The sequence below is a fragment of the Sus scrofa genome, chromosome X (assembly GCF_000003025.6).
Source record: "Sus scrofa isolate TJ Tabasco breed Duroc chromosome X, Sscrofa11.1, whole genome shotgun sequence".
Taxonomy (NCBI): Eukaryota; Metazoa; Chordata; class Mammalia; order Artiodactyla; family Suidae; genus Sus; species Sus scrofa.
This window is the reverse complement of record NC_010461.5, coordinates 120,419,540-120,445,793: the sequence shown is the minus strand read 5'-3', so window position 1 is coordinate 120,445,793 and position 26,254 is coordinate 120,419,540. Positions and strand designations below refer to the sequence as shown.

General features: G+C 39.8%; 1 protein-coding gene across 3 annotated transcripts in view; it reads right to left on the bottom strand.

Moving 5' to 3' along the window:
- Positions 1-24,528, bottom strand: part of FMR1NB (FMR1 neighbor) — a 37,601-nt gene extending 13,073 nt beyond the window's left edge. The window contains exons 1-4 of one of the 3 annotated variants that reach the window (XM_021080273.1): positions 24,126-24,528; positions 6,416-6,535; positions 2,934-3,074; positions 1,481-1,577 (exon numbers count right to left, since the gene is read on the bottom strand). In XM_021080273.1, the coding sequence (XP_020935932.1) occupies positions 1,481-1,577; positions 2,934-3,074; positions 6,416-6,535; positions 24,126-24,438 (671 nt within the window). In that variant the 5' untranslated portion in view covers positions 24,439-24,528. The remainder of the gene's footprint in view (positions 1-1,480; positions 1,578-2,933; positions 3,075-6,415; positions 6,536-24,125) is intronic. The other 2 variants (XM_021080274.1, XM_021080272.1) reach the window with 2 other exon arrangements.

The window sequence follows — 26,254 nt, the reverse complement described above, 5'->3', positions numbered from 1 at the left end:
CACCTTGCTATGAACTGAAAATACAATGATGAATATGACAAATTCATTAGACTCAAGGAAAAGGTACAGAAAAGAAAAAAGTCTTAGTGAGGAGTTCCCTGGTGGCCCAGCAGTTAAGGATTTGGCATTGTCACAGCTGTGATGTGGGATGGATTCCTGGCTCCAGAACTTCTGCATGCTACAGATGCAGCCAAAAAAAAGAGGACTTCATTATCTTTATGGAAAATAAGGTAAAACATGTGTCTAGTCTAAATCTTACCATGAAATCTAAATTTCTTGGTAACTCAAACACTACTTTCTTATTGACTTGAGTAAAAATATTAAAGATGCTTTACTTTCAATAGGTACCTTTTCTTTACCAGAGAGTTTAAGGAGGTACTTGCTCTCAGGGTTGTACCAGTGCCAAACTTAGACTTGCACAAATCTGAGAGTGAGTGGCTCACTCATCCTACCCTAGTCCTAGCCTTGATCCCTACTTCCAAACCCACTCTGTCCCAGTAGGTGGGGCGCTATTAAAAAAAAAAAAACAACAACAACTTGGAGTTTCCATTGTGGCTCAGCAGAAACAAATATGACTAGCATCCATGAGGACACAGGTTCGATCCCTGGCCTCACTCAGTGGGTTGGGGATCTGGCATTGCCGTGAGCTGTGACGTAGGTGGCAGACACAGCTCAGCTCTGGTGTGGCTGTGGCTGTGGCAGAGGTTGGCAGCTGCAGCTCTGATTCAACCCCTGGCCTGGGAACCTCCATATGCTGAGGGTGTGGCTCTAAAAAGACCAAAAAAAAAAAAAAAAAAAAAAAAGTAGGGGTTTCCACTGTGGCGCAGTGGATTATGGATCTTGAGTAGTCTCTGAAAGGGTGCAGATTCAATCTCTGGCCTGGCAAAGTGGGTTAAGGATCTGGTGCTGCCACAACTGTGGTGTAGGTCACAGCTGTAGCTCAGATTCGATCCCTGTCCCCAGGAACTTCCATATGCCACAAGTGTGGTCCCCCCTCCCCAAAAAAGAATTTATAAGCATCATGCCAACAGCCCACTGGGATTTTGCACAAGATGCTAGTAAGAAATCTGATACAAACGCCTGAAGACAGACCAAAGCTTTAAGACCCAATGGTAGATGACAATCTACTAGATGGATACTAACACTTCCGGGAATCCTTTTGATTTGTGGTTAATAACCACCTCTACTCCACACAACTTCAGCTCACTGATTTATTTCTTCCTTCCATTCGGGATTTTGTTTGATAAGGGAATGTACATACTATGCAAAAGGATATCTTAAATTTACAGAAAAATAAAATAACATGCATTAAAGAAATATTATAGTAACTCAACTTTTAGGTTTTTCCCAAGCTACCTTCTTTCAAGCAAAAGGGACCGAAACATAACCCCTGCATTTTTGGAGCTATGAATAAATGTGTCTATACAGAAATATTCAAGTATACTTAGCAATCAGCAAATAAAAGTTTATGTTTGCCTACCTCCTCTGGCAAAGAGAGAAGCAATAAATGGGCAGCCATCCCAGGATGAGCATGCTGATCACACCAAACCCAAACATCCGGAACATCTGCGTAGGCTCTGGTAGTTTAATTATATCCTGTTACTTTTATGACTTAAGCAAGAGAAGCAAATCTGAGCTCTTTCATAGTCTTTATAAAAAACTATCATATAATAAAATAAGGAGATATTCTTACATAACAGGTAAATATCCTTGGTATTCTATAAGTAGCAGTTTATGAAATGTTCTTGAAATACAACTAAAGGTTACATTTAAGTATGTTCCCCCCAATGAAAGCCTTAACATAGTGATCTACTGTTTTTGTTAACAGACTATGAATCATACTAAATACATTCCTTCCTATGGCCTAACCATGTTTTTTCCTTGGCCATATGTTATACATCCTAGAATACTCAGGAAGTGAATTAATCTATGAATAGTTAGCTTGATAAAGGAATGGCCTCTTAAATGTTTACTTCCAAATTATAAAACATTATGTTAAATGAGAAATCAAGAATTTGCATATGAATAAGTATATTTTATTCTTATATTCATTCATAAATGCATTCTAATATGATTGGGGAATTGTAAGTCATGGCTCAATTTCTCCCTCTACAAGAACCAAATGTCTCTTCACACATAATATAAAGACTAAACTAATGAATGAATTATAAACACCATGTGACAGTGTTCAAATTGTAATACTATATTCATGGCCAGGTTTCAGTTTCCATTATTAATACTAGATGTTCAACAAAGAGCTGTAAATTTAATAGGGATGATATTAACCTAAGACACTGTTTTGCATGCATCCTTTTGTAGCATTTGTTAGTGTTTAATCATATCATATACGTCCATCAAGGAACCAACTGGGAATATGTCCCCACTATCCAAATGAAGGAGCAAAAACAGATGGTCTAGTGCTCAAAACACTGTAAAGAAAAAAAATCTTAAGAGAAGAACCTAATTCAAAAACAAAAGAATAAAGAGAGAAACTAATAAACAGACTTTAACAAGAAACATTCAAGTATACTGTTACATACTGAGATGCTGAAAAAAGATAAACGAGATTTCTACTCAGGAAGAGAAGGTGGAAAGAGAAAAGTAAGCTAAGGCATGACTGATTGCTATCTACTCCCAGGCATTGAGGGTTACATCTCATAAAGCTTGGAGCCTATGTGACAAGATAGTGACTAAAGCAAAAGAAAAGATGAAACTAATTTCAAACTGCCATAATCCCATCTAAGTGCTAAGCAGAAAAGGCTCATGAACAGAGAAGCCTGACCACTTCAGGACTTCCTACAGATGGTATTTCTCTAGGGCTAGGAGCCTCCTTTAATTAAGTGTTTGGACCTGAGAGATCCAAATTTAAACTGAGGCTGTTTATTCAATTTTTAAAAAATAAGAATATAATAAATGTAAGAGGATGAGCTTACTATCTTTCAGTGGGACAAAACAGTTGAAGTTGCTGGTCTTGAGTGATGAATAACAGCACTTGTTTCTCAAACACTCAGTCTTGTTAAAATCTTGCAGTGGATTGCAAGGCTTCACCACCTGATTCTCCTTCAGAATGCATGCTTTTAGGTGAAAAAAATGCAAGAAAGAGAATTTGGCATGGTTAATAAGCACATTCCCTAATTAAATAATACCTGCAATACAAAAGGAAAAGAAAAACACTTAAGCTGGTACATTTCAAGATTGAATGATTTATACAAATAGTACTGAATGCTGAAAAAAATGAGTTAAACTAAAAATTACCACGAAGTTATCTAACATCATGTTTTCAATTCTAGATGAACTGCAGAAAATAAAAAGTGTTAACAGATCATTGGTAAGGTAGTTTCAAAGTGACTATAAACAAAAGCTGAGCAATAGTGATGCAAATGTCACACAGAAGGGGCTAAATAACAAGAACAGGTCAAATGTCCTTAAAACTAACACCTTGCTAAAATAATACCACAGACATCCTCTCACTCAGTTTTACTAAGTTACAGATAAATTACGTCAATAAGAATGAATGCAAGCAAAATTTGAACAGTTTACTGCTAGGAAATAAGGTAAGTGATACTACTGGTACTGACCTACTTTCTGTAAACACATCATATTGCCACTGCAATGTGTTTTGAGAGTCTTTCTTCTGGCCTTAAGTTATGAATCTATAATTTTTGAATAGGCAATGATTTATAGTACAAATACCAAGATTCATACAACTTCAATAAATTCATATATATCTGAATCTGTAAGATTCACAAGCTCAAATAGCTGATCTATATGAGAAACAATTGACAACTAAAAAAGTAGGTATCAGTATTTTATTCAAAAAGAAAATCTCTATAGTATGGCTTTAAGGCCAGTATAGATTCAGTTCAATCTCCAATACCATCAACAACCTCAGACTTAGGAAAGTAATAAATGATGTTTTATGATCACTCTAACCACTCCAAAGCACTTCAAAATCAGCAAAGAACAATGTAATGGCTATTTAGCATATTTTTACCTCTTGGTATATTTTGTTATATTCTTCTTCTTTAAAAACTAGTAATTCCTGAAGCCCAGGTGAAAATAATAATAGCTACCATTCATTAGTCACCTATTTGAGCCAGGTACCCTGCTTTAGACATATTATTTTTAATCTTCACAGCAAACTCTCAAAATTAGTTCTACAACTTCCATTTTTACTTTTTATTTCAACCTCCATTTTTAAAATGAAGAACTAAAGGATCAAAGTAACTTGAACAAGGTCACAAATTTAATGCATTACCAGTTGGCCTGGATATTCATTTCCCAAATATTTTAGACACGTGAGAGCTTAGCCTACTTTGTTGTTATACTCTAAACAATCTGTTCTAAGATTCTGCCAGGCCCAGAGTGACTCTCCTCCCCAGGATGGACTACATTTGGAATACCATGTTCAGCCTTGGATATCACACACTCAGAAAAAGGTGACAACTGTCAGGGCTTGGTCAGAGACTGGAAGGACTTCCTATGTCCTGAGTTCTTCCCTGTTGGTACTGTTCAAAGACCACTTTCCGGGGATGAAATTCATACAAGAAAAGATTTTAAATCATAGAAAAGACTGGACTAGATGATCTCTAAAGTCCCTTCTAATGCTGGGCTTCTGTTATCTTACTTAAATTGCCATCTGATAGACTCTATACCAGATACTAAAATTAACTTTCAGACTCAAATTACCAAGAGACACTTGTAATTTTGAAGAATAAAAAAGGTAGAACAATTATTTTTATCAAGCTAAAGCATATATAAATGATATATAATTTTGTCCCAAGGGAGAAGGATGGTTTGACCTCTCAAGCTTCTCTGCCAGTCTGTCTCTTGGTTATCATTTTAATCTGTAAGAGATGAATCTATTTCTAACAGCAGCCTAATAACAAGATGACAGTTACTTTTGTTAGTGCTTAAGTAGAAAGAGTATTCATTTTCAATTATACAGGGGAGGAAATAAATTGGTTAAAAGTACTTCATATTTTATGAACTTGTAGTTATTCTCAAAGAATGTGATATATATGTTTTAAATATGTAATCACTGTTTTGAAAGATTTGAATTAACCTAGGTGAGATGTCTCTTAAAATGGAATAGTATGATTTTGTTGAGGGAAAACGTTATCTCATAAGTTGATTTTGACTCAACTTACTGCACCAGGTTGTAGGAGTATTTCAGAAATGCAGATATCTAAACTATTTTAAAGGTGGCCTCAGTGTTTGTATAATGTAGTTATTACAGGTAACTACAGGAAGTTTACATCTGCTATCTTCTTAAGCTCTAAAGCGTAAATCATCATTTGCTGTTTACGACCAACCCCAGCACTCACTAAACCATTATTCTAGCTTCACAACATACCACCTTATCAGGTTTCTCTTTCTCCATTCAATTTGACCATGGAAGTATTTTTAGATAAATTACTTAAGGAGTTTGCTTATTTTGCTATTCTCATTGGCAGTAGGTGTTATAATGCTTGCTTTGTACATGATGAAACCGCTAGAGAGAAACATGAATAGCTTTATGCAAGGTCACATAAGAATTCAGTGGTAGAGTCTGAAATTAAACGGTGGCCATAATTTTGTGTATATATATCAAATTTTGTTAGAATAAATTCCACATTGATTTTTAATGAAAGCTTCATCTTTGTAATTCACGTATGTCAATTTATTTGAACCTTCTTGAAAGGGCACTGCATGCTGTACAAAATGAAGTATGTTTATTTGTGGTTAATAATCTCACGGGCCATCATGTGCTTGATAAACACATTATATACAGAATCACAAAAAGACAAAGATGATGTGACTTGAAACCTGAACTTTTTATCATTAAAACAGATGGGAAAACAGCTGGTATACCCCATAACGTTAGAGCTACACAGTACCCTGATTAATGCCACAGAAGACATTGATTTCACAATCACTGACTAAATTTCAAGCAATGCTATTAAGGTAAATTTTGAAAGGTTTAGAGATTTTTTTTTTTTGTCTTTTTTTGTCTTCGACCTACACCACAGCTCACAGCAATGCCAGATCTTTAACCCACTGAGCGAGGCCAAGGATCAAACCCACAACCTCATGGTTCCTAGTCGGATTTGTTTCTGCTGCACCACGATGGGAACTCTGGTTTAGAGATTTATGAAGGAAAAGTATTCTACAAAGAGTAACAGACATTTACGGAATGCCTTAAAATACTATCTCGGTTCAACCTCACAATTCTCTCTGGTAAATATTTTCCTTTTAAAGATGAGGAAAAACATTGAAGTTAAGAGGTTATCTTGCCTGGGGCAAAGGGAAGAGTCAGCACTAAAACTCAGGTTTGTCTCATCCCGATGCCAATAGACCACACTGCCTCCTAAACATTTAACTACTGTTTTCAAAACAAGGACATTGGGAGAAATAAAATCAAACAGGAACTTACTTGTTGGAAAGAAAAAACTTAAGAGAGCTCTTGAGGCTGAATTTTTTTCCAGAGATTGTCCATTAGCATTTTCATTGGTCCACAGAGTATTCTCACTTGGAGACGCAGAATTCACAAACCCTTAAGAAAAGTGAAATTATTAATCCCAACATATAAAGCATTTATCACTTTCTATAATCCTTTAAAAGTAATTCCCTTTGCTTAAATTAAATATTGAAAGTCTAGGAGTTCGTCATGTCTCAGTGGTTAACGAATCCAACTAGGAACCATGAGGTTGCAGGTTTGATCCCTGGCCTTGCTCAGTGGGTTAAGGATCCAGCGTTGCCATGAGCTGAGGTGTAGGTTGCAGACGCGGCTCAGATGCCACGTTGCTGTGGCTCTGGTATAGGCTGGTGGCTATAGCTCCGATTGGACCCCTAGCCTGGGAACTCCCATATGCCGCGGGAGCAGCCCAAGAAATGGCAAAAAGACAAAAAATAAAAAATAAAAATAAATAAATATTGAAAGTCTAAGAGCTAACAGACATTGTACCTAAAATTCGTAACAGCTTAAGTACAATTAATAATCAGAACATGTTTCTGCCATTAAACTGAAAAACTGAGTATTAAGTTTAAAAATTAATTTAAAAATAAAGTGTAAAATGCTTAAGCTATAGGCTGACATATTTCATTGTTGCACTATAAACTGATTTACACATCACTTATAACTGGAATCTAATATCCAGCACAAATGAACATCTCCTCAGAAAAGAAAATCATGGACTTGGAGAAGAGACTTGTGGTTGCCTGATGGGAGGGGGAGGGAGTGGGAGGGATCGGGAGCTTGGGCTTATCAGACACAACTTAGAATAGATTTACAAGGAGATCCTGCTGAATAGCATTGAGAACTATGTCTAGATACTCATGTTGCAACAGAAGAAAGAGTGGGGGAAAAACTGTAATTGCAATGTATACATGTAAGGATAACCTGACCCCCTTGCTGTACAGTGGGAAAATAAAAAAAATAAATAAATAAAATAAACTGATTTACAATAGTGAACTTGCTTTTGACAGTCTTGGCACTCAGAGGCCTTATCAATTAACAACTTGGAATCAGTTATGCATTCCAACTAAATCAGACCCCATCAGAGAAACTCTTGGTAAATATATTGATTTCTTTATCTACTAATAAAAATTAAAGCCAGAGACACCATAAACCTTCCTTATCCTTCTTCACTACTTCAAAACATTTTAGTTTTATCTGCATGATTCATCTTATATAAGGAGAGAGAATATCCATCTTCATTCTCATAACATGGCTTTGCCCATATCATTAAATATTTGCCAACATGATCTTTAATAACTTCACAGTATTCCATTATACAGCTCTATTATAAATGAGTTAACAATCCTCCCACAGAAAGATATTTATGTTGTTTACAATTTATTGATATTATGAAGAACACTGCCTAGAAATCACAGTTACAGAGAATAAATTGATGGTTACCAGAGGCACGGAGTGGGGTGGTAGGTGGGAGAAATGGGTGAAATAGGCAAAAGGTACAAACTTCCAGTTATCAAATAAAAAAGTCCTGGGATAATGTACTACATATCTGAAAGTCTCTAAGAGAATAAATCTTTAAAGGTTCCCATAAGAAAAAATTCTAAATTGTGTATGGTGATACACTTAGTTAACTAGACTTACTGTGATGATTTCTATACAGGTATCAAACCATTATGTTGTACACCTGAAACTAATATAATGTTAGATGTCAATTATACCTCAATTTAAAAAAAATAAAGAAAGAAAGAACTCTTGAGAGTTCCCTGGTGGCCTAGTGGTTAAGATCCAGCACTGTCATTGCTGAGGCCTGGGTTACTGCTATGGCACTGGTTTGATCCCTGGCCCTGGTATTTCCACATGCCATAGGCACAACTCCGCCCCACCCAAAAAAAAAAGAAACTCTGAAATAATTATCATTGGAGCTATATTTCTGCAGATATTCATGAAAATTCCTTAGAATAAATTTATTTTTTTTTCTGCTTGTTAGGGCCGCACCCACGGCATACGGAGGTTCCCAGGCTAGGGGTCAAATTGGAGCTACAGCTGCTGGCCTACACCACAGGCACAGTAACACCAGATCCAAGTCACATCTGCAACCTCCACCACAGCTCATGGCAACACCAAATCCTTAACCCACTGAGCGAGGCCAGGGATCAAACCCTCAACTGACGTCATGGTTCCTAGTCAGATTCGTTTCCACTGCACCACAATGGGAACTCCCAGGATAAATTCTTAAGGAATGGCCCTTGACCTTGGCCACATTCCCCTCCAGTATGGCTGCCCCAAGGTATACGTCTACCAGCAGTGCCGGCAAGGGCAATATTCATGGACCCTCACCTTTTCACTGTTGTTTGTCGGTTTGATAGCCAAAATAATGGTCTCTCTTTTGTTTTAATTTGCACTTTTTTTTTTTTTGGCTTTTTTAGGACCACGCCTGCGGGATATGAAGGTTCCCAGGCTAGGGGTCGAACTGGACCTGCAGCTGCCGGTCTAAACCACAGCCAAAGCAACGCAGGATTGAAGCCGCATCTGTGACCTACACCACAGTTCACAGCAACGCTGGATCCTTAACCCACCTGCATCTTCATGGATGCTAGTCAGATTTGTTAACCACTGAGCCACAACGGAACTCCTTAATTTGCACTTTTAGTCATCAGTGAGTTTATCTGTTTCATATATTGTGTAGTAGAGAACTTAACCCTTAATCTGCCACATATGTTGCAAATATTTTTCAAGGTAGTCAGCTACATTTATATTTTTTATGATGTTTTGGGAAGTTCAAAAGTTTAAAATGTTTCATGTAATCAAACGTATCAATCTCTTCCTTTACTATTTCTGCCTTTCAGGTCATGTTTTAAAAAGCACCTTGGACAAAGAATGTGCCTGTCATTTCAGTTAACAAAGGATGTTGAGGCCGCCAAGCCATTAGCCACTGCAGCCACCAGATACGGTGCACCTTGAGGGGATTCAGGATAGAGAAACAACACAGGATACTGGCCCTAGATAGTTAAGATGTGTATCAAAGGAATAATTTCAATTAATCCAACCCTTGATTCTTCCCATACACAGAAAAGCACTAAATTCATTAACTTGAGATGTCTGATTTTTCCTTTTTTTTTTTTCACTTTTTGCTTCTTAGGGCTGCACCCGTGGCATATGGTAGTTCCCAGGCTAGGGGTCAAATCAGAGCTATAGCCTCTGGCTCCACCACAGCCACAGCAACGCCAGATCCAAGCCGCGTCTGCAACCCCCACCACAGCTCACAGCAATGCCAGATCCTTAACTCACCAAGCGTGGCCAGGGATCAAACCTACGACTTCATGGATCCTAGTCAGATTTGTTTCTGCTGAGCCATGATGGGAACTCCCTGATTCTTCTTTGATTAGCTTTTTAAAATTATCTTTTGATGTTCGACTACCTGAGTTTTTGTTGTTTTTTTTTTTTTTGCCCAAACTCCTATACATCCTGGTTTCTCCTGCTCCAGGATACTAAGAGGTATCTGAGAGACTATTCCAAAGAGGTAAGGGAGGAGCCAGGTTAGATAGTATACTGGGCTTAAGTCCTCAGTAAACCTGCTGAAAAGAACATAATTCTCAAATTTTAGGTTGTGTGTTTTTTCAATCAAAAGCATTCTACACTCTAATATTTCTGCCTATCACTTAAATAGTTCCACTTTTTAAATTTAAATCTTTAAACCATCTTGAAAATATTTTGGACTATTTTATAAAATATGGATGTATTTTTCCAGTTTTCCTAACACCATTTATTAAATCCATCCTTTCCTATTTATGACATCACCATCACATACTAAGTCCTTAGTGATCAATTTGTTTCTTGACTTTCATTCTGTTCCACTAATCTACCTGCTCATGCATCAATATCACTGTTATAATTTATCTTGTATTGTTATATGTTTTCATAACTGATCTGGCAATCCCTTCATTAGTTCTCATTATCAAAATTCTAAGAATTCTCTTCTGGTGCTGCAGGTTAGGGATCTGGCATTGTCACTGCAGTGGCTTGGGCTGCCGCTGAGGTGTGGGTTTGATCCCTGGCCCAACTTTCACATGCCATGGGTGCAGCCAAAGAAGTAAAGGGGAAAAAAATTTATTTTATTTTCAAACCTGAAGAATTTTTTTAGATGAAATTTAGACTATTTTGTCAAATTGAAAAATCCTAATATTTGTATAGTAATTGTGTTCACTTATTCAACATTCATTCAAAAAACATTTACTGTGTGCCTCCTGTCTAGACTGAATTCACGTAAATGTAGACTCATTTGGAAACAACTGATAGTGGTACAAAATTATCTCTCCCAAGACTCTCACTCATTCAAGTCTCTTTTTATCTCCCCGAGTAAGGTTTCTAGTTGCATTCATACAGGTCCTATAACCTTTCTTATTATACTTATTCCCATATATTACACATATTTTTGTTGTTATTTGAATATGGTCTATTTTACTACATTTTCTAGCTGATTACTGCTAGTTTGTAAGAAAGCTATTGATTTCGGTTCAGGTATTTTCTAAATCATTTCTTTGACTCTCATTAGCTCTCATTGTTCAGTTTCATTCCAGATCTATATAGCCACAATATCACTAAATACAGATGGTTTTGTCTCCTTTCTCTCTAATATTAATAGCTTGTTTCTCTTTCTTTTCTCACTGCATTACCTAGAACTTCCAAAACTATGTTGAACAATAGCTATGGTAACGGGCATTCTTTTTTAAAAAACTTTTACAGACTTTTTTTATTAGAGTATAGGTGATGTACTGTGTTGTGTCAATTTCTGCTGTACAGCGTAGTGACCCAGTCATATATATATACACACACATATATACATATACACATTCTTTTATATACAGCATAGTGACCCAGTCATATATATATATATATATATATACACATGTATATTTATATGTACATTCTTTTCCTCATACCATCAAACATTCAGAGAAGAATTAACACCTATTCTTCTGAAACTCTTCCAAAAAACTGCAGAGGAAGAAACACTCCCAAGTTCATTCTATGAGGCCGCAATCACTCTCATTCAAAAACCAGACAAGGATATCACAAAAAAAAATTATAAGCCATGATCACTGATGAACATAGATGCAAAAATAAAAATCCTCAACAAAATATTAGCAAACCAAATCCAACTGTATTATATTATACATATTAAAAGGATCATACACCATGATAACAGGCATTCTTGAGTCTGACTCTTGAATTCATATTTCCCACTTAAAAGGGAGCCCTGCACCAGATGGGTCTATAGAGAGGGCTGCTGATCTCAAACTCACCTTAAAACAATGCTCAAATGGAAGAGAAACTGCACTCACACCAGGAAGAAGACATCAGAGTAGAGAGCTGGCCCAAAGATGCTGGGCCTGACTCATATGATGATTTACAGTGCTTTCTTGACTTTTGAATATGAATCAAATGTATTTTTACCATGGGTACTATCCTGTGCTAATTTTGAAAATCAATCCAGTTGTTGGGCTTATGGCCAATTACCTGTGACTAGTGCTTCTAAGTTACCTTGGTGGATTTCTCCCTTCCAAGGAAGGCTCTGATTAGCTAGCCCTTAGGAAATTTATTTTAGAAGAAAAAAATTCAGTCCTGTTTAGGTTACTATTGATATTACTAGGTGGGACCCTAGTTCCCCAGTCATACATATATATACATTCTTTTTCTCGTACCATCTTCCATCATGGTCTATCACAAGAGACTGGATATATATATTTCCCCATGCTATACAATAGGACCTCATTACTTACACATTCTAAATGTAAATAGATTTTATTTTTTGTCTTTTTTTAATGATTTTTATTTTTTTCCATTATAGCTGGTTTACAGTATTCTGTCAATTTTCTACTATACAGCGAGGTGACCCAGTCACACATACATATATACATTCTTTTTTCTCACATTATCATGCTCCATCATAAGTGACTAGATATAGTTCCCAGTGCTATACAGCAGGATCTCATTGCTAATCCATTCCAAAGGCAATAGTTTGCATCTATGAACCTCAGACTCCCCGTCCATCCCACTCCCTCCCCTCCCCCTGGGCAACCACAAGTCTATTCTCCAAGTCCATGAGTTTCTTTTCTGTGGAAAGGTTCATTTGTGCCATATATTAGATACCAGATATAAGTGATATCATATGGTTTTTGTCTTTCTCTTTCTGACTTACTTCACTCAGGATGAGAGTCTCTGGTTCCATCCATGTTGCTGCAAATGACATTATTTCGTTCTTTTTTATGGCTGAGTAGTATTCCATTGTGCATATATACCACATCTTCCTAACCCATTCATCTGTCGATGGGCATTTAGGTTGTTTCCATGTCTTGGCTATTGTGAATAGTGCTGCAGTGAACATGCGGGTGCATGTGTCTTTTTCAAGGACAGTTTTGTCTGGATATATGCCCAAGAGTGGGATTGCTGGATCACATGGTAGTTCTATGTATAGTTTTCTAAGGTACCTCCAAACTGTTCTCTATAGTGTGGCTGTACCAGTTTACATTCCCACCAACAGGAGTTCCCGTCATGGCGCAGTGGTTAACGAATCCGACTAGGAACCATGAGGTTGCGGGTTCAGTCCCTGCCCTTGCTCAGTGGGTTAAGGATCCGGCGTTGCCGTGAGCTGTGGTGTAGGTTGCAGACGCGGCTCAGATCCTGCGTTGCTGTGGCTCTGGCGTAGGCCGGTGGCTACAGCTCCGATTGGACCCCTAGCCTGGGAACCTCCATATGCCGCAGGAGCGGCCCAAGAAATAGCAAAAAGACAAAATAAATAAATAAATAAATAAATACATTCCCACCAACAGTGCAGGAGGGTTCCCTTTTCTCCACACCCCCTCCAGCATTTGTTATTTGTGGACTTATGAATGATGGCCATTCTGACTGGTGTGAGGTGGTATCTTGTGGCAGTTTTGATTTGCATTTCTCTAATAATCAGGGATGTTGAGCATTTTTTCATGTGCTTGTTGGCCATCTGTATATCTTTTTTGGAGAAATGTCTATTCAGGTCTTTTTGCCCATTGTCTTGATGACTGTGGCTTTGTAATATTGCCTGCAGCCTGGGAGAGTTATGCCTCCTGCTTGGTTTCTGTTCCTCAGAATTGCTTTGGCAATTTTGGGTCTTTTGTGGTTCCATATAAATTTCTGGATTGTTTGTTCTAGTTCTGTGAAAAATGTCATGGGTAATTTGATAGGGATTGCATTGACTCTGTAGTTTGCTTTGGGTAGTATGGCCATTTTTACAATATTAATTTTTCCAACCCAGGAGCATGGACTATCTTTCCATTTCTTTACATCTTCTTTAATTTCCTTGATTAATGTTTTATAGTTCTCAGCATATAAGTCTTTCACCACCTTGGTCAGGTTTATTCCCAGGTATTTGATTTTTTGCGGTGCAATTTTAAAAGATACTGTATTTTTGTATTCCTTTTCCTATATTTCATTCTTAGCACAAGAAATGTGACTGATTTCTGAATGTTAATCTTATATCCTGCACTTTGCTGAATTTGTTGATCAGTTCAAGTAGTTTTTGGGTTGAGTCCTTAGGGTTTTCTAAAAATAATATCATGTCATCTGCATACAATGACAATTTTACCTCTTCTCTTCCAATTTGGATAGCCTTTATTTCTTTTGTTTGTCTGATTGCTGTGGCTAGGACTTCAAATACTATGTTGAGTAACAGTGGTATGAGTGGGCATCCTTGTCTTGTTCCAGATTTTAGTGGGAAGGCTTTCAGCTTTTCTCCATTGAGTATTATATTTGCTGTGGGTTTGTCATAAATGGTTTTTATTATGTTAAGGTATGTTCCCTCTATACCCACTTTGGTAAGAGTTTTGATCATGAATGGATGTTGGACTTTGTCAAATGCTTTTTCTCCATCTATTGAGATGCTAAACATAAATAGACTTCAAGTGATAGTAACCAAGTTATTATCCCACTGAATTCTGAGCTCTCCATAATGAGGAAAGCAGTGCTACAAAACCGCATGGCCTTACAGCATCTCAAGGAGGCACCTGTGCCATAATTCAAACTGAACACTGTCTTTTCACACCCAATGAATCCCCATATATAACACATCTAATGAACCACATGAAAAATCAGATTTCTGCCTTAAGTGACCCACTTCCTAGTCTTGATGACATCTACAAAAACTGGTTTGGCATAGGAAGTTCTTGGCATAAATATTTACTCGTAACTCTATTAATGTTATTATCTATGTTATTGGTATTTGCCTGTTGTAAAAGATTATTATTTCTTGTATTACCAAATGTGTGACTGAGCCTCCAACAAAAATAATGATGACTGAGCAACCTGAAGCAGTTGAACAGATACACGGTTCTTTACCAGATCAATGGTTATAATAATGTAATTCTAGATATGGGAAGATGCAACAAAAGGGAATATTTTCCTGGATCATAACAGCCTAGTAAGACAGGTAGTCCAGAGACTTTGGGCTACTGTTAATAAGGCCTAGTCTAGTAACAGTACATTAAGTGGCCCATCAGAAAAATCCTTTCCAAACCTTGGAATAAGCATTCCAAGCACCATGGGACAAAAGGGTCATGAAATGTCTCCCAAAATTATGGCTGCATTTATGATCATGTGGGGGGAGGCTATGAATTGGAGACTGGCACTTGCTATCTGCCTCTACAATGATTGAATCATGAGCCACTACAGCTGCTGACCCTCAACACCCACTGAAAGAGTTAAGGGTGGAGATCAGGAGTGAGACACTCTGTGCTCTGGGAAAACTGGCAGAACAGGTCTCAGACAGATATTTTCAGGAGATTTTATAAGCCCAATTCTTGCATCTCCTCCTATCTAGAAAAGCACTAAAATCCTTCATGGTGACATTCACTCCTTATGACTAGCAATAACCTTCACAAGACTAGCAGCAACCTTCTGCAAAATGTGTGCTTGGTTGCATGTACCTCCCCGCTTCACCAAAATCACAAATATACTGATACTCCCCCCATCTCTTCGAAATGGTTTTTCAGAGCTATCTGAACTGCTGCTTCTGGAACTATAGTTCTCATTTTGCCCCAAATAAAACAACTCACAACTCCTACATTGTACATTTTTTTTTTTTGTCTTTTTGCCATTTCTTGGGCCACTCCCACGGCATATGGAGGTTTCCAGGCTAGGGGTTGAATCGGAGCTGCAGCCGCTGGCCTACGCCACAGCCACAGCAACGCAGGATCCGAGCTGCGTCTGCAACCTACACCACAGCTCATGGAAACACCGGATCATTAACCCACTGAGCAAGGGCAGGGATCGAACCCGTAACCTCATGGTTCCTAGTCGGATTCGTTAACCACTGAGCCACAAAGGGAACTCCACATCGTATATTTTTTTTAAGCTGACATGACTTTAATGGGAATGCACTAGTGTTTCATACTTAAATGTAACTTTGGCTGTTGGCTTAAAATATTTTTTTTAAATTAAGGATGTATTCCTCTAGTCTTAGTTTACTACAAATGTTCTGTTGTTATTTTATTTTTAAGCAAGAATGGAAGTGGGGTTTTTTTATCAAATACTTTTAATATTTACTGTCATGATCATATTTTCCTCTGCCTATTAATTGTTGAGTATTAATATATGTTTCAATATTAAGAGATTCTTGAACTCCTGAAATAAAGCCCACAATTGCTAATGCTTTGCATAGGATTTGTGGTTCAACATTCCTATGTCAAGGGTGTCTGCAGTTTTGTTTTCTATCTCTGCAGGTTTTGGCATAAAGGTCATATCTGCTTCATAAAATAATCTGGAAAATGTCTCATCTTTTTTTCTGTACCAAAAAAAGTTTAAACAGCATAGGAAATATTTGATCCATTAAAGGTTTGGAAAAACACATCCATAAATAGTCTGAGTCTGCATGTTGTAGAGGGAGATAGTTCCTTTACGACTTTTTATTTTCTCATGCTCAAGAATCAATTTTCATTATCATTTTCCTAGGAAATCATTTTCTTATAAAATAATTATCAGGATGGAATCATAAGAATATTCACTTGAAATAACCCATTCTGTCCAGTTTGTTTTTTCCTAACTCCAACTCATCAATAAATAAGTATTTACCGCCTACTATATTCTAGGTTTGGGGGATATATCAGTGAATGGATTAGATAAGATCCCTGCCCTCATGGAGCTTACAAGATAGTGGAGAAAAAGATGACAAAGGATTAAACTAATAAATAATTACAAATTTTAGGAGTTCCCGTCATGGCGCAATGGTTAACGAATCCGACTAAGAACCATGCGGTTGCGGGTTCAATCCCTGCCCTTGCTCAGTGGGTTAACGATCCGGTGTTGCTGTGAGCTGTGGTGTAGGTCACAGACGCGGCTCGGATCCTGCGTTGCTGTGGCTCTGGTGCAGGCCAGCAGCTACAGCTCCGATTAGACCCCTAGCCTGGGAACCTCCATATGCCACGGGAGCGGACCAAGAAATGGCAAAAAGACAAAAAAAAAAAAAATTACAAGTTTTAATGAGTGCTATGAAGAAAGTGGAAACCAATATAGTATAAGGTAGGGGACCTACTTTATTTATTTATTTATTTATTTATTTATTTTTGCTTTTTAGGGCTGCACTCGTGGCATATGGAGGTTCCCAGGCTAGGGATTTAATCAGAGCTACGGCTGCCAGCCACAGCAACAGAGGATCCAAGCCAAGTCTGCAACCTACACCACAGCTCACAGTAACGCTGGATCAGGGGACCTACTTTAAATAGGGGCCTCTCTGAGTTAATATTTCAGCTTAGAAAAAAATTAGAAGAAACCGGCCACACAAAGGGCTTGGAAGAGTGCTTCCAGAACAGGGAACAAGGAATGATATTAATATTATCAGCCATGCTTTGCTAAATTAGAGGACTCATTGCCCCACATCATATAGGAAAGGAGCTGCAGTTGCAAGCAGCCCTGACAGGACCTGTGTTCTGTACTGCCATTTGCTCACTCAGTGCTTCCCTTCCACAACTGACTGTCCTTATCAACACACCATCTGAAGGAATTATTGGCTAGCAGTAGCACACTGTGGTCTGAGTCCCCATACTAGGTTATCTTCCATAGAGGGTATGCTCTCTGGAGTCCCTCCAGGATGGAGACTGTTATCTAACTCAGAGTATACTACCTTCCAGACCCTGACAAACTGGGTTAGCTTTAGCAGAGGTGAAACACACGTTGCTATAACTTCTCTTAGGAGTGTCTGGCATGGCCATCCATCTTTCAGAAATCCTCCAAATGTCTGGCATATCAATAAAGATAGCACCCTTTTTGGTTCTCTGGGTTTTCAAACATTACAGATCTTTTGGGCATTTCAATGGGCACTAGGAAAGGAGGAGGTAATTAAACCTTTACTCAGATAAGTGTCATCAGTGGCAGCCTGTACCAAAAGCCTCCAGTATATTTAACTTGCTTTCTACCACTGGTTTCTTCCCTATCTTGAAAGGAAATTATTTATAAATTAACTTGAGCACTATTCCCAGAATGTGGTATGAGTACCATCAGTATTACATGAGTTGATTCTAGGCGGAACACAGTTGAATATTTATGGATGTATTTAGTATTTGCTACTTATGTATTTATTATAAAAGTGGAAAAAATATATATGACTAGTATATCAAAACTACCATGACACCAAACAAGGCTGACATCACTCACAATATGGAAACCTTTATAAAATCCCCTTTGACATCCCTGTTCTTTCATTCCTGGAAGCAACTGTCCTTTTCCTCTCTCCAAAATCTCCCATCAGCTAGTGCCCAGATCTTTTCTGATCATCTTCTCATTCTACTAGGCTCTAGCCCTTTCCCCTTCCCCACTGTTTTTCATATGCAGAATAATTCCATCCTCTCTGCTTTTCATTTGCATCTGTACACTCGTTAACAAGCTCAGCAAATAAAAGATTAGGATCCAACATCCCTAAATGGCAGCAAGAAATAGTAAAGAACCAATTAGGTTTCCCTGTCACAAAGAATTTTTATTTTTTAATTTCCCTGTTACAAAAAAAAAAAAAAAGACTGAAAATCTAACTACATTTCAAAGAAAAAAGAGACTCAAAGCCACAGCCTTCTGGGCATGTGACCTGTGCAATCTACAGAACATGGCTCTTAGAAAGGTCTCACACTTTGGTTCACTATTCTACTATTATCCTAAACAACAAATTTTAAACAAGGGACCCCCACATTTTCTTTCTGCAAATAATGGCTGTCAGCTCTGCTCTGCAGTGAGGTCTTTCAGATAAGGAACTAGATTAAATAGTGAAGAAACAGAATTCGAATAGTAGCTAACAGTATCAGCCTGAAGAGGATTCTGCTAAGACTTTAGTAAGTTGAGGGTCTACCTATGCTGCAGTCTCTTCTGGGCCCTGACCTCAAATAGACCTGAATTTGCATCCAGACTCTGCCATATACTAGCTGGTGAACTTGGGCAGTATCAGTAAACTTCTCTTCGCCTCAGTTTATTCATCTACAATATGAGGATAATATTTATTTTGAAAAATTTTAAGTATTAAGTGAAGTCATACATGAAACGCTTAGTACAATGTAAAATGAGTAAATATTTTATCATATGTCTTTCACAGTTTCTTTTTCTTTTTTTTTTTCTTTTCTGGCTGCACCTTGCTGCATGCAGGAGTTCCTGGGCCAGGGACAGAACCTGCTCCACAGCAGCAACCCAAGCTACTGGAGTTACAACTCTGGACCCTTAACCTGCTGAACCACAAAAGAACTCCTTTTCGCTGTTTCTTCTTACTGTTTTATAATTTTAAATTTAATAATATTACTTTGTTTTCAGGATATTTATTTTTATAAACAATTCTCTTAATAGCAAATATGACCAGTTTTCCATTTATAACCATGCTTCAGTTTCCTTTGAAAATATATTTATATTAAGAAGTGAGGAAATTTAAATAAAAATATGAATAATTGGTAGAATTAAGATAACCAAGAGTTGTGAAGGTGTTATTCAAATGACTGAGGCAGGAGAAACACCTGTCTAGTGAAATCGCCTCGATTTTTAAACATGATAACTGAAGCCTAAGGAGGGAAAATGACTCATCAAAGGCCACACAGCAAGTCAATGGCAGAATCATAACAACTCAGTTCTTCTAACTCCTAATTCAGGGATCCTCCAAGTACACCACATACACAAATGGTTAAAGCAAGACCAAACTTGGTGCTTAATGCGGTACAAGGCAGTCAATCAGACCTTCTACCTAGGTGCACTGCCTCATTCACATCCCAAGAATAACAGACAATTGAGGTATTGTAATATAATAATATAGAAACCAGCCATGTGTTTCTTTCCAATGGAGCTAAAACATTCTGAAAATATTACCTATTAGTCAATCTTTATTTCTCTCTCTTTTTAATCTCCCCAAAAAGGATGTTCCATAAAGACTGACACAATAGGTGGTAAAGAATTGGTGGAGGAGGTGGGATCAAATTCCCAGTCTCAATCTACTAGTCTCTTCATCCTGCATGCCACTAGTTTTTATGCCTTATGCATAAAAATAACCTGAAAAGCAAGGTCCAAATGACAATACAACGTGGGGCTATCTCAGAGTTACTTCAGATCTCCCAACCTCAACTCTCCTTGGTGGCATTAAATATCAGAGAACGCAGAAGGGTCTGTCTAGAAGAAGGGAAATTTTAGCTCCCAGACCATATGCCCTGTTTTCATCATAATATTACAGGATCACAGCCAAATTATTTTACCCCTCAGTGTGTATGAGTTTTCTAGGGTCATTGTAAGAAAGCACTATAAACAGGGTGGCTTAAAACAACAGAAATTTATTGTCTCAATAGTTCTGAAGGCTAGAAGTCCAAAATCAAGATGACAACAGGATTGGCCCCTTCAGAGAACTGTGAGGAAAGCCTCTCTCCTTGGCTTGTACATGGCTCTCTTTTCCCTGTGTCTACTCAAACAGTCTTTCCACTATGAATATCTATCTCTGTGTCCAAATTTCCCCATTATATAAAGACACCATTCATACTAGATTAGCGCCCACCTCACTTTAACCTGATTAACTCTATAAAGACCTTATCTCCAAATAAGGTCACATTCTGAGATGGGGGGGTTGGTAAAAGTCCAGCATTTTTTGTTGTGGGGGGACACAACTGAACCCATAACACAATAAATTTAGTTAAATTAATTAAGTTAATTAAGTTAAATCATTTTAAATGCAAAATGACATTTAATCCATCCAGTCACATATTACCTTCCGGGAATCTGGAAAATCTCACAACATAAAGAACGAATCATGGATTATTTTAGAAGAAAACCTGTTGAACCTATGTTAGGAAAAGTCCTTGTGGAAATAAAGAAGTCATACTGAATGACATTATTCTCTTTTTCTAAGAGCTCTACTCAAAATAGGAAATGAACCCATGGACTAAGAAAATATAATGTGCAATCTATAGTTTTGTTTTTTAGATTTTTTTTTCAGAGAATGAAAAAGCTCTGTTTGTAAGGTTCTCTGTTGTACATGTAACTAATGTTTACAAATACAGTAAAAGTAATCCAGAAATACTTTATATTTTAGATTAATAGTAGGAAAAATAAATATGAATAATCTCAAGTACTATGATATGTAAATGATCATTTTAAAAGTATTTTAAAATACTTTTCAAAGGGCATGAATCATATTTAAACTTATTTAAACCGTTGATAAGAAAATGTATAACCTATACTTTATTGAACACTGAATTTCAACCCCAAGCAGTTCTGACAGTATACGGTGGTCTCTGTTCCTTTTACTTGTAATACCTTGCCTTTGCCCAATTTTTGTCTCCTTCTTTGACTGTGGAAGGACTTCGGTTGAGGGGACAGAAGGCTTCTAGGGAAGGCAGGGAGAGAGAAGTCATTGAGATTAGAAGTGGGGATAGTGGAAGGTTTGGAGGCTTGAAGCTGAAGCGCGAGGGAGGGAGAGAGGAATACTATGGGAAAGCTAAGGCTTTATGCAGGTGAGGAGACAGAAAACCACTGTGAGGGGCTTGGGAGGGAGGGCAGGCCAGGGGAGGTAAGGTAGAGAAGGCCCCTGTGGGAAGGCTATCTTGAAGCTAAGCAGAGAGGGCTGTGGCTGGAAAGGAAAAGTATTTGAGTGGGGTGCAAGAAAGATTTGAAGGAGGAGGTGGGAAAGACTTGGGGAAAGACCATTGAGCAGAAGGAGGAAAAGAAAACTTTTGAGGAGGAAGAGCACACCTTTGAGTGGTGAGGGAAGAAAAAATCTGTGAATGGGGAGAAGGGGAGGGGTTTGGAGGGCTGAAACAGCATCTGACAGGGAGGTGATCAAAGACCTTGAAGAGAGTAAATAAGAATGTAAGGGGGAGCTCCCACTGTGGCACAAGGAGACCCGCAGCATCTTGGGAGTGCCAGGACGCCTGTTGGATCCCCGGCACAGTGCGTTAAGGATCCAGCATTGCCGCACTTGCAGGGCTTAGTTGAGGTTGCGGCTTGGATCTGATCCCTGGCCTGGCCTGGGAACTCCACATGCTGGGGGCAGGCCAAAAAAAAAAAAAAAGAAGAAAAGAAAAGAAAAAAGAAAGAAAGAAAGAGAGGTAAGAGAAGGATTTTGAGGAAGGGAAGGCCTTTGCGAAGGTAGGTTAGGTTAGAGCGAGGACAGTATAAGGGAAGAGAATATAAGCATTATAAAAGGGAGGTGAGGGGTGAAGACCATGAGTGAGAGGATTAAAGCGCTCTGTCAAATAAAGAAGAAAAGCTTTTGAGTGAGAGTCGAGAAGGCCTGTAAGATGAGCAAAGGAAAGACACTGTGGGGAGGTGAGGAATGAAAGGACCTTGAGCTAAGGTTAAGAACATTCTAGGAGTGATGATGAAGAAAGGGAAGGTATTTGTGAGAGTAAGAGAGGAAGTGGATTTGTGAAGTGAGGTGACAAAGGGAAGTGAGTGTAAGCAAAGGAGGAAAGTTCTTTGAGAAAGGAGGAGGGATTTTCCTAAGGAGAGGGAAGTTCCTACTTTGTGAGAGGACTTGAGGGAAGGTGGCATTTCAGGGAAGAGATGAAGGAGGGAAGTCATTTGTGAGGGTAGAGGCTGCAGGGAAGGCAACCATGAAAGAAGGGAAGGAAGGGAAGGAGCGAGAGGAGGGAGAAGTGGGGAGGGGAGGGGGAGGGATGGGAAGGGGAGGGGGGGAGGAAGGGACAGGGAGGAGAGAGAGAGGAGGAGGGACGAGTGGGGAGAGGGGAGGGAAGGAAGAGAAGGGAAGAGGAGAAGGGGGAAGAGAGAGAGGAGGAGGGACGGTTAGGGAGGGGACGGGAGGGACGGGAAGGGGAGGAAGGGAGGAGGAGGCAGGGAGGGGGAGGAGGAGGGGAGGAGGAGAAGGGAGAAGGGAAGGAGGGGGAGGAGAAGGGAAGAGTGGGGAGGAGGAGAAGGGAGAAGGGAAGAAGGGGGGAGGAGAAGGGAAGAGTGGGGAGGAGGAGAAGGGGAGGGGAGGAGGAGAAAGGGAGGAGAGAAGAGAAAAGACATTTTTAAGAAAGTAAAAAGAAAACCTATAGAATGAGAGAACATATTTACAAATCACATATCCAAAATATATGAACGCTTACAACTCGATAACAAAACCACAAACAATCCAGTTTAAAATGGCCAAAAAAATAGCCGTTTTTGCAAAGAAGACGCACAAATATCCAAAGGCTCATGAAAAGATGCTCAACAACATCATTAGTCATTACGGAAATAATAATGAAAACCACAATAAGATACCACTTCATATGCACTAGGATGGTGATAAGCAAAAAGAGAAGGGTGATAACAAACAATGGGGACCCTCACACATTATCAGTGGGTATATAAAATGGCTCAGCCACTTTGGAAAAGTTTGGGACTTCCTCAAACAGTTCAGAATTCCCATACGACCCAGCAATTCCACTCCCAGGTACACACCCAAGAGAACAGAAAATATACTCAAAAACATATACATGCATATTCAGAGCCGTATTACTCATAATAGCCAACAAGTGGTAATAAACCAAATGCCCATCGATCGATAAATGGCTAAACACAATGCAGCTTATTCACACCACGGAATAGTATTTGGCCATAAAAAGGAATGAACTACCGATACATAGGCTACAACATGCCCACATCCTGAAACCATTATGCCAAGTAAAATAAGCCAGACACAAAGGACAAATAATATTTGTTCCCCTTTATAGGAACAGGCCATAGAGACGGAAGCAGCGGGGGGGGGGGGTGCGGGCAGGGGCAGGGAAATGAGTAATCGCATTCGTGAGGTGGGTTTGAAATGGAGGTGACGAACATACTTTGGAACTAGAGAGAGGTGGTGGCTGCTCAACGTTTAAACATACTAAATGCCACTGAATTGTTCACAACAAGAGTTAATTTTCGGTTTTGAGAATGTCGCCTCCATTTTTTTTTTTTTTTTAAAGCCAGGAGGTGAGGCGGGTAGGGTTTTGTTAGGGAAAGTGAGGGGGGAACGGCTTTCTGAGGAGTGGGTGCTTCCGAAAGGAGATGAGGAGGCAGCAGTTTGCTGTCGGACCTGAGGGCAGAGGCGGAGGGAGCGATCGTGGGCCTTCGCACCACCCGCAAAGCCCCCCACCCCTCAATTCGGCGCCCTCCCCTCCCCTCCGCTCCCCCTGAGGGGCCCTGGCCCAGGGTCCCCAAAGCGGGCGCTCACCGGGACTCAGGTAGTAGTACAGCAGCAGCAGGCCCCAGAGGCCCAGCAGGAGCAGCCCGAAGCGCTTGTAAGCCCACATCCTCAGCAGAGAGTGGCGCGTCTCGGCCTGCAGGCCGCGCAGAGACGCCTGCCAGCTGGGCTGAGGCGTCGCCGCCGCCATGACGGCCTGGCGCCCCGTGCCGCTGCCCCCGGGGTGCGACCCCACAGCCGCATTGCATCCCGGCTCACAGTGGAACACCCTGGAGCGCGGCCCCCGCAGCCCCCGGGTCTTTGAGCGGATCCTCCCCCGCATCAATCGCCCCTCCGAAGGCATAGCTCAAGGTTCCGGCCACACTGAGAGGCTCCCTCACCAACGGTCGCCTAGAACCCAGAAGCCTCTCGGGCGGGGACGCTTACGTGACCCCACCCCGCAGCACGTGCGGCCCTCGTGGCCAGGCCCCGCCCCTTTCCCGAGGCCTGCTGGGAGACTTGGGTCCCCGCGCCCCTGCTCAGGGCCTGGCCCTTGCAGGACCGGGCAGATCATGTTGAATGAATGAATGAATGGGGCCCTGAGGCCCTGCTCCAGTAGCGGGACTGCTGTCACCCACTGACAAAAGGGCCTCGCTGGAATTCACACTCCAGCCCTGGCTGCAAATTCCTCCTCAAATTCAGTCCTCTGACACCGTTGTCGCCCCCGTGGTCACCATAGTTAGTCACTGCAGCTGGCCGCAGTAGCTGCTGGCCAAATGTGGCTATATAAGTGTAACTTTTCATGAATTAAAATTAAATAGAATTAAGAAGTCACTTCCTCAGTCCCAATAGCTCCGCAGCAAGTGCTCCATAGTCACACGTGGCTCAGGTGATATCGGGTATCAGTGCGAATGTGGAGCATCTCCATCAAAGCAGAACGTTGTGGTGGGCAGCACTGGATGCTGATAGTGAATATGGTAGATGTTCAACAGGTTGCCAGTACATCTTAGTAGGAGGTTTTAAATGGAACAAAGTGGTATTTGCCTTCAGAGACCTTAAGGCTGATTTACAAGTAAATGAAACAGTAGGACAATATGAGAACAAAGATTGTGTGAGGAACACAAAAAAGGGTGACTCAGAACACTTAGTTTTGATTCTCATCACTTGTCACCAATAAATTGGGTGGCCCTAAGTACTTTCCTTCTGCTGTGTCTCAGTGATACCTGGGTGAAACATAGAAGTTAGCATTGTCTCGAAGCCCCCTTTCAGACTCTAAAATCTGACCCTTGGGCAAAATTCCATTAGCTGTCTTGTTTTGGGCAACCCTGCGAAAGCACCTTTAGGGATGTGAAAACTACCCCCTTGAACTGTATTTCCATCCTTTTTTTTACTACATTTTACTGGGGCTTCCCAAATGGTTGCCTAGTAGTTGTATTCCATTGTTCTTATGGTTCTTTGAAATGTTAATAAACATTCCATAGGGGGAAGGGGGAAGGGAGTTTTCCTATGTAAATAATTCTTGAAATTTAGCAGACTCCATTCTGCCCCCACATCCAGGAGCAATTCATAATGCTCTTTAGTTTATTAAAGGATCTGGAAGAGGGGGAAAAAATCTGCTTTCCTTTCCTTTTATCTTTTTGTAATCTTTTTTTTTTTTTTTTTTTTTTTTTTTTTTTTTTTTTTTGCCTCAGCCTTTCCAAAACTAATTTGAAATCATTGCCTTCAACCATGAGGAACAGAGAGGTGTCTGAGATTTTACTGTGCTTCTGAATAACAAGGCACCCTGCCACAATTTCATAAATGCTGGCAGAAGATGGAGGACTACTGGGTCGGAGACAAAGGACAAAAGAAACTCAAGAGCCCCATGAACAATTGCCTCCCAAGAGCAACCTTGTTCATGTCACAGGACCCATGGAAAATATCATCTGACCAGGCACCACGCTGCAGCCCTGAGGGCTCAGGGATTAAGCTAGAGACAGGTTGAGAACTCAGTTTTCTACCTCCTCATGGGTTGTGCTTTCAGAGGCTAAGCTTTCCCTTCTGCGAATTATGGGCTGTGGACATCCTGATCATGAAGATTCTTTCCAGCTCTGGCTTGCTATGACTCGTACTTGACTGTAGCTGTTGGGGTTGCTGTGAACAGGCAAGGCATGGTACTTCTGCAACAGTGCAGTACTCCT